The sequence below is a fragment of the Cyprinus carpio genome, chromosome B1 (genome assembly GCF_018340385.1).
Source record: "Cyprinus carpio isolate SPL01 chromosome B1, ASM1834038v1, whole genome shotgun sequence".
NCBI lineage: Eukaryota > Metazoa > Chordata > Actinopteri > Cypriniformes > Cyprinidae > Cyprinus > Cyprinus carpio.
The window spans coordinates 18,167,668-18,179,934 of record NC_056597.1 but is presented as its reverse complement, the minus strand read 5'-3'; the positions used below and the strand labels follow the sequence as shown (position 1 = coordinate 18,179,934).

Below are 12,267 nucleotides of genomic sequence, written 5' to 3'. Positions count from 1 at the left end.
ATATACCGACATTTAGTTTCGTTACATCCAATTTCAGTCTAAGATCTGGATTTGCAAAGGAGGCGGAAGTGACGTTATTTATTTTGAAAATTCATGGCGCTGAAGTAAATCGGGACTTTTAAAACATTTCTCTACTGATCCGCATTAGCTTGGCGTGGTAAGTTTATTATACAGTCATACTTTATTTTAAAATAATTTCAGTCACCGTTGATTTACGATGTGAGATCTTTGAGTAAAAAAAAATCGCATGGCATTTATGGAAAGAAAAATGGTCAGTTGACTTGACGAGACATAAGCGAAGTATGACGGCTTTGCACAATTTTTTTGCATTATTTACGTTCATGGTGGTAATGCAATTCAGACAGACAGTGTTTTAGTATCTAATTGTGTCCCATCTGCGCCATCAGTGTTTTGTTTCAGTATCATCACAGTAACGTGTGATTGTTTCTCCAGACAGCTGCATTCAGACATGAAGAGAGTTCAAATAAAAGAAACAGCGATTCCTGCACAGCCCAGTGTGGCATCCAAAGCTGCACATGTCAAGAACGACACAGAAAATAAGTGGGTATCTTTGTTAAAAGTTCTGCAAATATTCTCTCTCTCTCTCTCTCTCTCTCTCTCTCTCTCTCTCTCTCTCTCTCTATAATATGTTTGTTTGTTTTTTAGGAAAAACCAGTACAGATCTCTGAAAGTGTAAGTACCAACCTATGTTTAAATTATCAAGTATGATTAAATAAAAAATGTAGTTGTGCTCATATGATACTGCTGTTTAGTCCAGGGCTCTCCAGACTCGTGTCCTGCAGAGTTTAGTCTGTTAGAGTCTAATTTGTTTGAAAATATAAATGCATACTACTTTGATTTTCTCAGGCCATATACAAGATATGGGCAACAGAATGACATTAGGGAGCAGAATAGAGTCCTGACTTCAACAAACGAAGACCTGCAGAGACAGCTTGAGGAAATGAAGGTTATTACACTAATCATTGATCTAGTGTTTTACTCAAATACAGTAATTGTTTTATGGTGCACAGTGATATTTAAGAACAGTTGTTGTAGTCAGTAGAGTCAAATAGATGTATGTTTCTCATGTTTCTTAGGAACTGTGACTGACCTGGAGCAGCGGTGCACAGACCTCCAAGGAGAAAATCAAGAAATTCAAAAACAGCTGCGAGACTGTCATGTCCTTCTTGTTGCAGAAAGCCTTGACCCAGGTTATAATTTATTTGAACTCTGTTGGATTGACACATGAAGACATTGCTGTAGTCTAAACCACCTCAAATTCAGTTTCAGGGGAAAAGTTGGGCAAGACAGCTCAACAGAAAGAAGAACAAAGGAAAGAAGTTATGGTAACAATTTTTTTTTTGTCTCTGTATTTGTATACTTTCATATGATGTATTCAATTTGATGGCTTATATAATATAAATTTTTATTTTTTTTTTTAATAAAAATACATGTTATATGCCTTTACACACACGCACACACACACACACACACACACACATATATATATATATATATATATATATAAGTAAGCAAAAGTAATATTTTTTTTCTTAAAATTCTTTGATTCTTGGTAACATGAGATGCTAATAAATGGACCCATGTTCACTGCAGGGACATATAATAGGTATAATCAGCCATATTGTACAGTCATCTGTAGTGCTGTCACACCAACTTATTTGCTTTTATGGTCTAATTACTACTGTGTATAAGAAGATTTATAAGACTGCATTCTGAAACACAAACGAAGCCTAATTCTGGTCTATAGCATGTGTTACATGGAGAATCCGTCCTGACAGTGTTGTTTAGTGCAGGGCTAAAGTTAAACCCAGGCTATGGGAAATTGACTCTCAATTAATTATTCATTTTCTGGCTATTTTGTTTCTTCTAATGGTAGACGGTTTCTAAAAATCTCCTGACTGAGCTGAAACTGTTTGGTGAGACGGCACAAGAGCATGCAGCAAATTTACTGGTGAGTTTTTTTTTTTTTCATATTCAAAAATACTGGGTTATTTATTCTGATTTGAATATCCTGCGGCACTGACCAGACATTAATACAAATGTTTCACTAAGACTGATTTATATGAGGATGAAATTACACACATTCTGCTCTGCTGGGCTAGAGGCTGTATAATTAATCCTAACGCCAGGTCCACAGCTGATAAAATATTAATTTGAAATGTTCTAATCCTTCTAAATGTTATTGAGTGTGCCTCTCCAAAACTACTGGAATATGGCATGACCTAAAACGGGTTCAGTGAGGATTTTGTCAGTCTCAGTTTGCTCCTCTGTGAATGCTTGTAGGAAGTGGAGAACATCATGAGGGACCTGACGGAAGCGCATGAAAAGCTCCAGCAGGAGAGGGCATTGTTCACTTTGGACGTGGAGGAAATGGAGAGAGCACTGGGGGAGGCAGAGAGACTCTTGATGGAATAAATGAAAGAAACTCTTTTACTGCAGTGCCATATGGTGTTGTTCAGCGACCTGTCAGTCTGAGAATGAGAAGCATTTGGGCAAAAGTGTAACATACTGTTGCATTTAAAGGAACATACAGCTCAAACCATTTTTAAGAATGCTTTATGATCAGAATGATTCCTATATTTGTCTGCTTACAAGTTAAGATATTAATATAAACAATTTTCATGTACCTCTAGAACGGCAAGGCACTTGTTAAATGATGCTTACTGTATATTGTTTTCATTTGAATTCTTTGTGCAAACATGACCTTAAACATTATTAAATGTTAAACTGGCTTCAACAAGAGCCATGCCTCTCCTTTACATAGTGTTGTGCCATGTAATCTACTTACATTATAGTATCTGAGACAAAATGATGCCAACTATAATAGTTACATATTTCTAAAGTTAAACTGAGAATGCTTACTAAGCATTGTGTATCTCTTCAATCAGTCACGTTTTCCTTATGATGCATTTTTCACACATCTATCAGAACACATCAAGATTGAAATGGCCACTGAATTGAATTCATCGCCATTCAAATGAAATAGTCTTGAACCAGGTAAAGGAATAGTTCACCCTAAAATGGAAATTCGCTGAAAATGTACTCAATCTCGGGCCATCCAAGGTGTAGATGAGTTCTTCATCAGAACAAATGTTGAGAAATGTTGCATTTTGTCATTTGCTCACCAATGGATCCTCTGCAGTGAATGGGTGCCGTCAGAATTAGAGTTCAAACAGCTGATAAAAACATCACAAAAATTCACAAGTAATCCACACAACTCAAGTCCAACATCTTGTGAAGCAAAAAGCTGCATGTTTATAAGGCACAAATCCATCAAGACATTGCTTCTGGCTAAAATACGAGTCCTGTTTCCATAGAATAGCTTTCTCCAGTGAAAAAGTCATCTTGTCTGAAACAGAAGAGAAATCAGAATGGATCAAACACTGTTTACATGCAAAAACAGCTCAAAAATATGTTGGTGGATTTTGATGTGAGAGCAGGAGAAGGAAGCATTCTTACACTTGAAGTGTGATTATGAATTATGGACTTGTATTTTGGCCAGAAGCAATGGTTTAAAATGAAAACACCTTAATGTTGGATTTGTTTCTTATACAAAAATGCAGCTATTCACTTCACTAAACATTAACTGATGGGCTGGAGTGGATTACTTGTGAATTACTGTGTTGTTTTTTCAGCAGTTTGGACTCTCATTCTGACGGCACCCATTCACTGCAAAGGATCCATTGAAAAAGTGAAAGTCGTGACATTTGCCAAGTATGGTTACCCATACATGGAATTGGTGCTCTGCTTGAAGTGCACACACACAGCAGTGAGAAGTGAACACACACCCGGAGCAGTGGGCAGCTATATATCCAGTGCCTGGGGAGCAACTGGGGGTTCAGTGCCTTGCTGAAGGGCACTTCAGCCATGGGTATTGAGGGTGGAAGAGAGTGCTGTTCATTCACTCCCTCCCACCTACAACTCCTGCCTTAGGGTTATAAGTCCAAATCTCTAACCATTAGGCCACAGCTGCCCCCAGGTGAGCAAGTGATGAAATGCAAAATTTTTCTAAATCTGTTCCAATGAAGAAACAAACTCCTCTAAATCTTGGATGGCCTGAGGTTGAATTAATTTTAATTTTTGAGGAAACCATTCCTTTGTGTGCATAATATTTTATTCACAAAGTATATATACAGTGCATATGTATACTGTATGTATATAGCAACACCAAATAAAGAGCATATACCATCTATTGCTTGCACTGTATGTACACTGCTAGACTCTGCTGTTCATAACAGAGGATAGATTTCCAGTGTGACAGTTCTCTTCATACTGCCGGCTTGCATCCACTTGTTTTAGAAAAAAGTCACTTCACTTGAAACAATGTCAAATGTGTTGAATCCTGCATTGCTATAGTAACCAATGCAAACGTCAAAAAATGACACCCATCGCCTCAACACATACCTCATTTCATCACGTCCAAAAAACTGTTTGGACAGTCTGTTCTAGAAAAGATCCGATCTGAAAAAAAAAAAGAAAAAAACAAAACTCCTGAACAGCATGATGTAATGAATAATGTGGTTGAGCCAAAACAGAACATTTTCTGTGAAATATGTACATCATCCATTTAATCATAGTAATCAAAACAAGTGCATTACAATGATGAAGCCTCAGTATAAGCAAATTACAGTGATACAGTGTTCCTACAATAAACAAAAGAAGAAGAAAAAGAAAAAAAAAACATTTGGACATTTACACCACACTTATAAATGTATTATTGTCAATGCATTATATAAACAAAATTCAAACCAAAACATCACTTGTTTTAAAGAAAGCACAACATAAATTCTGAGAAAAGTGCCATTTGTTTGCAGATGTAAATTTTTTGATGATCTGTTGATGACAAAAACATTCATACATTTTTAAGTGTAGCTTAAGTGTCAAAATATGTTTGGGGCCATTGCCTCATCTCATCAGTCGTATGAATACAGATGTCATTTCTGCAGTCTGCATCATTTACACAGTACACTGTGACTCTTTTTGGCATTTAGTCAACAATATGTATATATATATATATATAAACAAACAGATAATTTGCTTTGGGAATAATGGCAGCACAATATGAACACAATATTATATGTCATTTTTCTTATTATAATATGATTTTTAGTTGGATGTGAATGGTACTTTCCTGTGCAAAAGATCCAGAAATTATGATGACATAAATATAATAATAATAATAATAATAAATATTGTTAAAGGGCAACATAATTCATATATTTTTTTTTTTTTCTTTTGAGACTAGGGTAAGTTTAGGGACATGCTGCATTAATACTGTACACAATGTGCACACTGAAGATTTTGAACAATATTTTAATTTTGAATTTTTGAATCCAATTTATTGCATTATAATGCTCATTTATAATGCATCGTGAGTAATACAGTTGTAGGAGTCGTTTCAGTGACAGCTCAAAGCAATTTAAAGTGTTAACAACTTGCTTCGAAGTGCATATTCTTCTCTCTGGCTCATTCCGATCAATAACACTTTGCATAGCACTTTCTGTCTTTGGAAGTAATGTAATGTGTTTTCCATTTGGATTTTCAACACAGCAAGAAGTCTGTCCTTGTTTTAAATGACAACTAATGCATAGAAAATAATAAATCTCTTAAGGCACCAAAACATACTCTACAGAAGCACGCAGATGCTCATACAGTTACAATCTCAGTGCTCAAGGGGGCGCCGTTACTCCCATAAATGTTTTTTAAATGTTGGTCATGTACTTGCGTAGAGTAAGTTTCAGGCCATATGTTGAGTTCATATCAGAATGATTATATTTACGAGTTAAGTGAGCATGAATGCAACCTTGAAGTTGAAAGTACTAATGAGAAAAAAAATGTCCTTTAGAAAAAGCTCCTTTCCTAAATCATAAATGTCACATAAAACGTCATAATTTATATATATATAATATATATATATATATATATATATATATATATATATATATATATATATATATATATATATATATATATAAATTATGAGTTACTAGGTCATAATTATTATATAAAAAATCAAATTTGAAGCCATAACTATGATGAAAATCGAAATCCTAATCCTTTTTATCTCAATTTTGACTTATCATCGAGTATCTCATATTTCTGACTAACTTAAGATAACTTTTTCATTTATAATTATGACTTTTTTTTCTTATATTTTGACTTATTTAATAATTTTGACATTTTATATCGTTAAAACTATTATTTCATTATCTTGGCCTTGTCAAAAGTATATTTCATAATTATGATTTTATATCCTCATAATTTACACTTTGTATGTCATAATTGTGAGCCTTCATAATTTACCAACTTACGAGCATGTCAACTACAATATTGCTTTTTTTTTAGCATTTTTTAATCAATCCTAAGTTAGCATGATGACTGTTCATGATGCAGTTTAGCTGAGACCTTTTCATTCTATCTAAAAAGACTTGAATGCTCATCATAATATAATTATAATATAAATATGATTCATTCTTGGGAGTACTTGAAGGTATCACCATAGCAGCCAGCCTAGACCTTTAACCACCCGTCTTTCCATCTCTGGTACTGTATTTTATTTAGCACTGATGTTCTTTCAAACTGAAATAAATATTTTTTTAACATTGAAGGAGATGAGAAATCTGTGTATATTCGGGATAGAGAGACAATGTCGCATACATTTCTTATCATCTCTCTGGGTGACTGGATTGTACATACACAAAAAAACTGGATTGTGACTTGCTGAAATGATCCGCTGTGGACACCACTAAAGAACTACATCGACTTGGCACAAATCTACTCTACAGTAAAAACGTTTCCTTTTTGTACAAAATTGATCCTAAAAATATACACACGTAGAGCATATTTTACATACAGTATTGCTAACCTAAGAAAAAGGTCTGTTGTGAGCACACATTTTCTTTTCCTGCATCAAGCATCACTCTTTTGGTTTAAGAGAGCAATACGTGTGCAAAGGCAGTATTTTCAGTGCTGCTTTCTGTCCAGAATGAAGCCGCCATTCCCCAACATGAAAATAAACCACACACAAAACACATTGTTGTTCCAGTCTACCACACACTGTACAAGTTTCGGCTGATGTTTCAACTTCAATTAGACTTTTGGAGATCAGAGCCAGATTCAATGAATCACTCAAGCGTGTGTTTGCCCACACATCACGACTAATCCCAGAAGGTTGCTATGGAACGGGAATTCATAACAAAGGAATTTCCTTCATCCGTCTTTGAGGGTCTTTGAGTCTTTAAAATGAATACCAGCTCTTACTAAAGAGTCTCACAGTGCAAAGTCTCCGCTTCTTCTGGGTCACGGTTAATCTGCCAAAATCCACCCAAAAATCATTAACACGTTAACAATAAGATACTTCCATGCTCTCCACCCTTCCTTGAAGAGAGGAGGCCTAAAATACACATTTCGGGGGAAATGAGAAACTTGTACGGCATTCTTTGCCGTAATAACCGGCACAACAGTTTGATTCGTCCCGTTTTAGGGCTCAACTTCCAGTCTCCAGCCTCCTCGTTTGTTTCAAGTCATCGGTTCATTAGACAAATGAGGAAAAGCCAGTAACTGGAGTGCGTGTTCCTGGTGCGGGCTGCCCCGTGGGGGTGTAGACGCCCCCTACGCTGTGCTGGGTCACCACAGTCTGATAATACCCCCCCTCTGCATCCGTCATGGCACATTCCTCGTACTCTCCTCCGGTCTTCACACCTTTGGGCTGCCGCTTCCACGAGTTGTAATAGGTGGGGTCGCTCATGTAGTGATTTACGAACGAGTGCTTGGGCTGCTCATCTTCGTAGTCACTGTCGCTGACCTTTACACGAGGGGTGACGGGACGGGTCGAGACCAGAGAGAAAAAGAGCAGACAGTAAAGTTAAAGTGTGGACATGACTGTGACCTGAGTGTTTTATGGTGTACAAAGTAAGTTTTTGTTGGCTGACCAATACAATGGTGGTCCTAGGTTTACAACTACCTTACTAACTAATAATATGCAGCAAATTAGGAGTTTACCGAGGGAAAACTCTTAATTAATAGACAATATGTGTTCCCTATTCTACGTGTTACCAGGTTCTGTTTTAGAATAAGTAAATTTACCTTTAGCAACTCACACTTGCCTGAAGTTCAAAAGATGTAATGATGCTTATGACATAAGATTTCTCTAAAACTCCGTCGTACCCCCATGGAAGTTGTGTATGTGGGTGTAGTCGTGCGTTATTGGTGTAGTATGTTCACCTCTGACTCTGACAGCTCAGTGGGTTTCTCTGTAAGCGTGGTGCTCTCTGTTAAAACAGCCCCGTTGTAGCTGTTGCAGATGTCTTCATCAGAGTAGTGCAGACCACCGGGACTGGGTCGTGGAGGAGATCTGGAGATAACAACATTTTTACAAGCTGCTCGCACATATCCACAGAGGGGTTATTTCAAGAATAATTGTACGTGCTGATAGATTTTAAAGTGCCCCTATTATGGGTAATGAAAGCTTCATTTTTTGGTTTTGGGAGTCCACAACAACAAGGTCAAAAACACATTTACTGTCTTATGATATGCATTTATTTTTACCTTACTTGCTCAACGACTGCCGAACGATTCGCTCAACGATTAATTTTTCCAAACCCCTTCTTTGCATGATGCTAATCTGCAGGGATTGGTCCGATTGGTCTCATTTTCATTTAATCTCATCACGCCTGTAATGCCTGATAAAGCAGCGTTTGTGAACGCAGTGCTGCTTTGTGTACAGCGTTATGAAATGAAATGAATGAAAATGCTAATTTATTGAAATGAATGAAAATGTTAATTCATTCTTTGCCACTAGGTGCCACTTTCAGAGCGGTAAAAATAGCTGTGTCCCTGGTAACGCTGTACACAAAGCAGCACTGCGCTCACAAACGCTGCTTTATCAGGCACAGGCATGATGAAATGAAAATGAGACCAATCGGACCAATCACCGCAGATAAGGTAAAAGCAAGTAAGGTAAAAATAAATTCATATTATAAGACAATGAAAGTGTTTTTTGACCTTGCATGCATGTCAACCTGTTGCTGGGGACTCCCAGAACCAAAATATCATAACCCATATAGAGGCACTCTAATAGCAGTTCAGATGAAACTGCACCTTGTTCCATTCTTCTTTAGGAAAGAGCTCTTCACGTTCAGATGTCTGCTGTTCAGCTCTAGAGCCGTGAAGCCGCCATTGTCAAGAGTTACAGACTCCTCTACTGTAGTAATGTGTTTTCCTGTGGGAGGAAATACATCCAAGTAATGACAACAAACACTGGGATGTGTAGACTGATTAACTACATTAACTATGAGCTATTACATTTTTTAGCATTTCATAGTGTTACATTTTCCCCCAACAGTAACACAAGTGACTCAGGTTTACAAATACTTAAAATCTTTTAAAGCCAGATTCCAGAAACTGTGTAGGAAGCAGAAGTATTGAGGTGGCATCATAAGGTACAGTGATTGTATCAGGTGACAGTACTTTGATATATTTCACATTTAGTACCTCAAAAATATCACATTAATACCATCATAGTAGTGTCTAAAACCCTCTTGTGTCTAAATTACCATACACATGTTTTAGTATCCCTTCAAGATAGTTTTAGTTTTAATATCCATTATTTTGAGTATTATTTTTTTAACAATTAGCCCAAATTCATACAGGTTTAGAACAACATGAGAGTGAGTAAATTAAAACAGAATGTTCAGTGCTCAAAGCTGTTTCAATACAATACAAGTATATATTATCAATTTATATTATTCTGTTTAGTCTCACCTGTTCCACAGCTCCTGTACTTCTTGTTCTGTCCCAACAGGAGCAAACCAAACACAACCATCAGGATGAAAATGAGACTGATCAAAGCCATGACGATCAGGAACCACCACTCCTCATAGAAAGGAGTTTCAGACAGAGCTACAACAGACAACAATTCTGCATTATAATTTAACATATTGCTATTTTACCTTTGACATTTTAAACATAAGGGGAAAATGTATTATTACATTATATTATATTATACACTATAGTTCAAAGTTTGAGGTCATGATGCATTAAATTGATTTAAAAAAAAAAGACAGTGAAGATATTTATAATATTATAAAAGATGTGTTCCAAATAAATGCTTTTTTTTATTCATCAATAAATCCTGAAAATAAATGTATAGCAGTTTCCACAGAAACAGCACAACTGTTTTCAACATTTATAATAAGAAATGTTTCTTGACCAGGAATTCAGAATATTGGAAAGATTTCTAATATTAAAATAGATAACAGTATTTTGCTTCAGTGTGTATAAGAGAATTCTTTCAGAAATACACACATAAAATAAAATAAAATAATATAATATAATATAATATAATATAATATAATATAATATAATATAATATAATATAATATAATATAAAATAAAATAATATAATATAATATAATATAATATAATATAATATAATATAATATAATAGTAGTAATTCCAAATAAGTCTTCAGTTTTTTTTTTTTGTTTTTTAACTCCTGGGTGAGTGAATGTTCAGCTGTGTGACACTAGATGGCAGTAGAGGCCACAAAGTGAGTCTATAGTGCTCCACAGTTCAAACATCCTCACTGAAGTAGAATGCCTCCCAGATGCTTGAAAATGATGTGGAATACTGATGTCCATACTCTAAACAGCAAAATTATGAAAAATTAATTGTGATATAGTATGCAATTGACATTAGTCAGGGTAAATACTGTATCTAATGTGATGTAGCCTAAAAAAACACAAAGCTGTGGGACAGACAGAGTCTGTTGAGTGGGTTGTTATTTGCATCACTGTTGAATATAATGCAGTGGTGTGATATAATAAGGAAGATTACCAGACATTGCAGTGGAAGGCGGACTGGGATCGCCATAACCGAAACGATTGATTGCGATGACACGGAATTCATAGGCCACACCTGAGCGTAGGCGGTCCAGACTGATGGTGTACGAGAAGCTGCCAGGTGGGAGATGCTTGACGAACGTATCCCATAATCCTTCATCTGGAAATGTAGGAATTCAAAAGCAGGAGGGGGAGTAATTGGTTGCCACAGAGGAGAAGAAAGATGGAAGAGGTGGAAGTGAAAAGAGGAAGGTTAATTGAGAATAAGCCTGGTATTACAACACCATGTAATGCACGAGATGAAGAACTTATAATGAGGAAGTCAAGGGCAGATGTGAAGTCCGCAGACAGACTAGGAAGTGCTGCTTACCTGATGGACGAGCCTCAATGACATATCCTGTGACAGGTCCCGCCCCTTCTGCTCCCTCTGACCAATGAAGCGTCAAAGCTGATGCGGACTTTGTGACTGAGGTCTGCAAGGGCGAACCGGGGGAGCCTATGAAATATAAGGCATATTATTCCTTTCTGAATAATCAATAACAGCACAAACTGCAGTTCCTAAAATGGTTCTGGCCATTTTTATCAATCATAACAGTTCAGACGGCAGTACAGGCTTCAAACTTGAGTCTGATGGAAGGAAAATGATGAATTTTTTATAACTGAATAACTACTTTCTACTGCTTGCAACTAAAGATCTTAAGACTGTTCTAAAGTGGTTTAGACTGCATAAAGGTCACACTGAAGCTGTAGGGATATATCTTCTTCAAAACATGTTCTTTATTGGCTATGTGACCTGACAACACTCACATTCAGTATATTGTTAACACACTTAATTTCCCACAAATTCTTTCAACTTTTAAATAAACTAGCTGATCATAAATGTCATGTTTCAATTCACTTGTTCTGTGAATCTTTTCTTTCTTGATTTATTTTTCCTGTGCCAATGACTAATCATCAACCAAAATACTCATATCACTAGGAAAAATACATTTATGTAAAGTATATATTAGTTATATAGTATATATATATATATATATATATATATATATAAAATATATATATATACTGTAAACTGAGACATGTCTTTATCTACAAAGCAACATTCAACCACTTAGGGTCTTTAAGGTTACCAGAAACATACATTTACTCCAATGTGTTCTCATTTAAGACTGGTTACGTACCCTGGAGTACCATGTTAATACCACAGTATATGAATGAAACATTTAGTACCATGGAATATATGCTAGTGACACTGTATTGTTTGCTCAAAATGCTGGCTAGAGCTCATACTCCTTCATAATCCATACTAACCACTCAGAGTCCACCGTTCCTACATGAATCAACTGCATCTGATCTGAAGAACATTTTAAACTGACGGCGGTCTGTGTGAGGCCCAGCGTCCCAC

The 12,267-nt window shown here is 36.1% G+C and overlaps 2 protein-coding genes across 5 annotated transcripts in view; one reads left to right on the top strand and one right to left on the bottom strand.

Moving 5' to 3' along the window:
- Positions 1–2: 2 nt before the first annotated feature.
- LOC109050399 (small kinetochore-associated protein-like) lies at positions 3–2,763 on the top strand. Its single transcript, XM_042716839.1, has 8 exons — positions 3–157; positions 454–561; positions 667–693; positions 868–968; positions 1,098–1,211; positions 1,285–1,346; positions 1,898–1,972; positions 2,305–2,763. Exons 2-8 carry the CDS (start codon positions 470–472, stop codon positions 2,434–2,436), a joined length of 603 nt encoding a protein of 200 aa, XP_042572773.1. The 5' UTR covers positions 3–157; positions 454–469; the 3' UTR covers positions 2,437–2,763.
- A 3,256-nt stretch (positions 2,764–6,019) lies between these two features.
- LOC109050400 (protein sidekick-1-like) overlaps positions 6,020–12,267 on the bottom strand; it is a 193,196-nt gene continuing 186,948 nt past the window's right edge. For 2 of the 4 annotated variants that reach the window (XM_042716835.1, XM_042716837.1), the window contains 6 exons: positions 11,233–11,358; positions 10,858–11,022; positions 9,784–9,921; positions 9,121–9,241; positions 8,245–8,374; positions 6,020–7,825 (listed from right to left, as the gene is read on the bottom strand). In XM_042716835.1, coding sequence (XP_042572769.1) covers positions 7,556–7,825; positions 8,245–8,374; positions 9,121–9,241; positions 9,784–9,921; positions 10,858–11,022; positions 11,233–11,358 — 950 coding nt within the window. In that variant the 3' untranslated portion in view covers positions 6,020–7,555. The remainder of the gene's footprint in view (positions 7,826–8,244; positions 8,375–9,120; positions 9,242–9,783; positions 9,922–10,857; positions 11,023–11,232; positions 11,359–12,267) is intronic. The other 2 variants (XM_042716836.1, XM_042716838.1) reach the window with 1 other exon arrangement.

What these genes read in the sequence shown, in the direction of transcription:
- LOC109050399 (XM_042716839.1), top strand. Translation starts at nt 470, where the DNA reads ATGAAGAGAGTTCAAATAAAAGAAACAGCGATTCCTGCACAGCCCAGT. An exon ending in CAGTACAGATCTCTGAAAGT is followed by an intron (nt 694 to 867) that starts GTAAGTACCAAC and finishes TGATTTTCTCAG; the next exon opens with GCCATATACAAGATATGGGC. An exon ending in ACAGCTTGAGGAAATGAAGG is followed by an intron (nt 969 to 1,097) that starts TTATTACACTAA and finishes CATGTTTCTTAG; the next exon opens with GAACTGTGACTGACCTGGAG.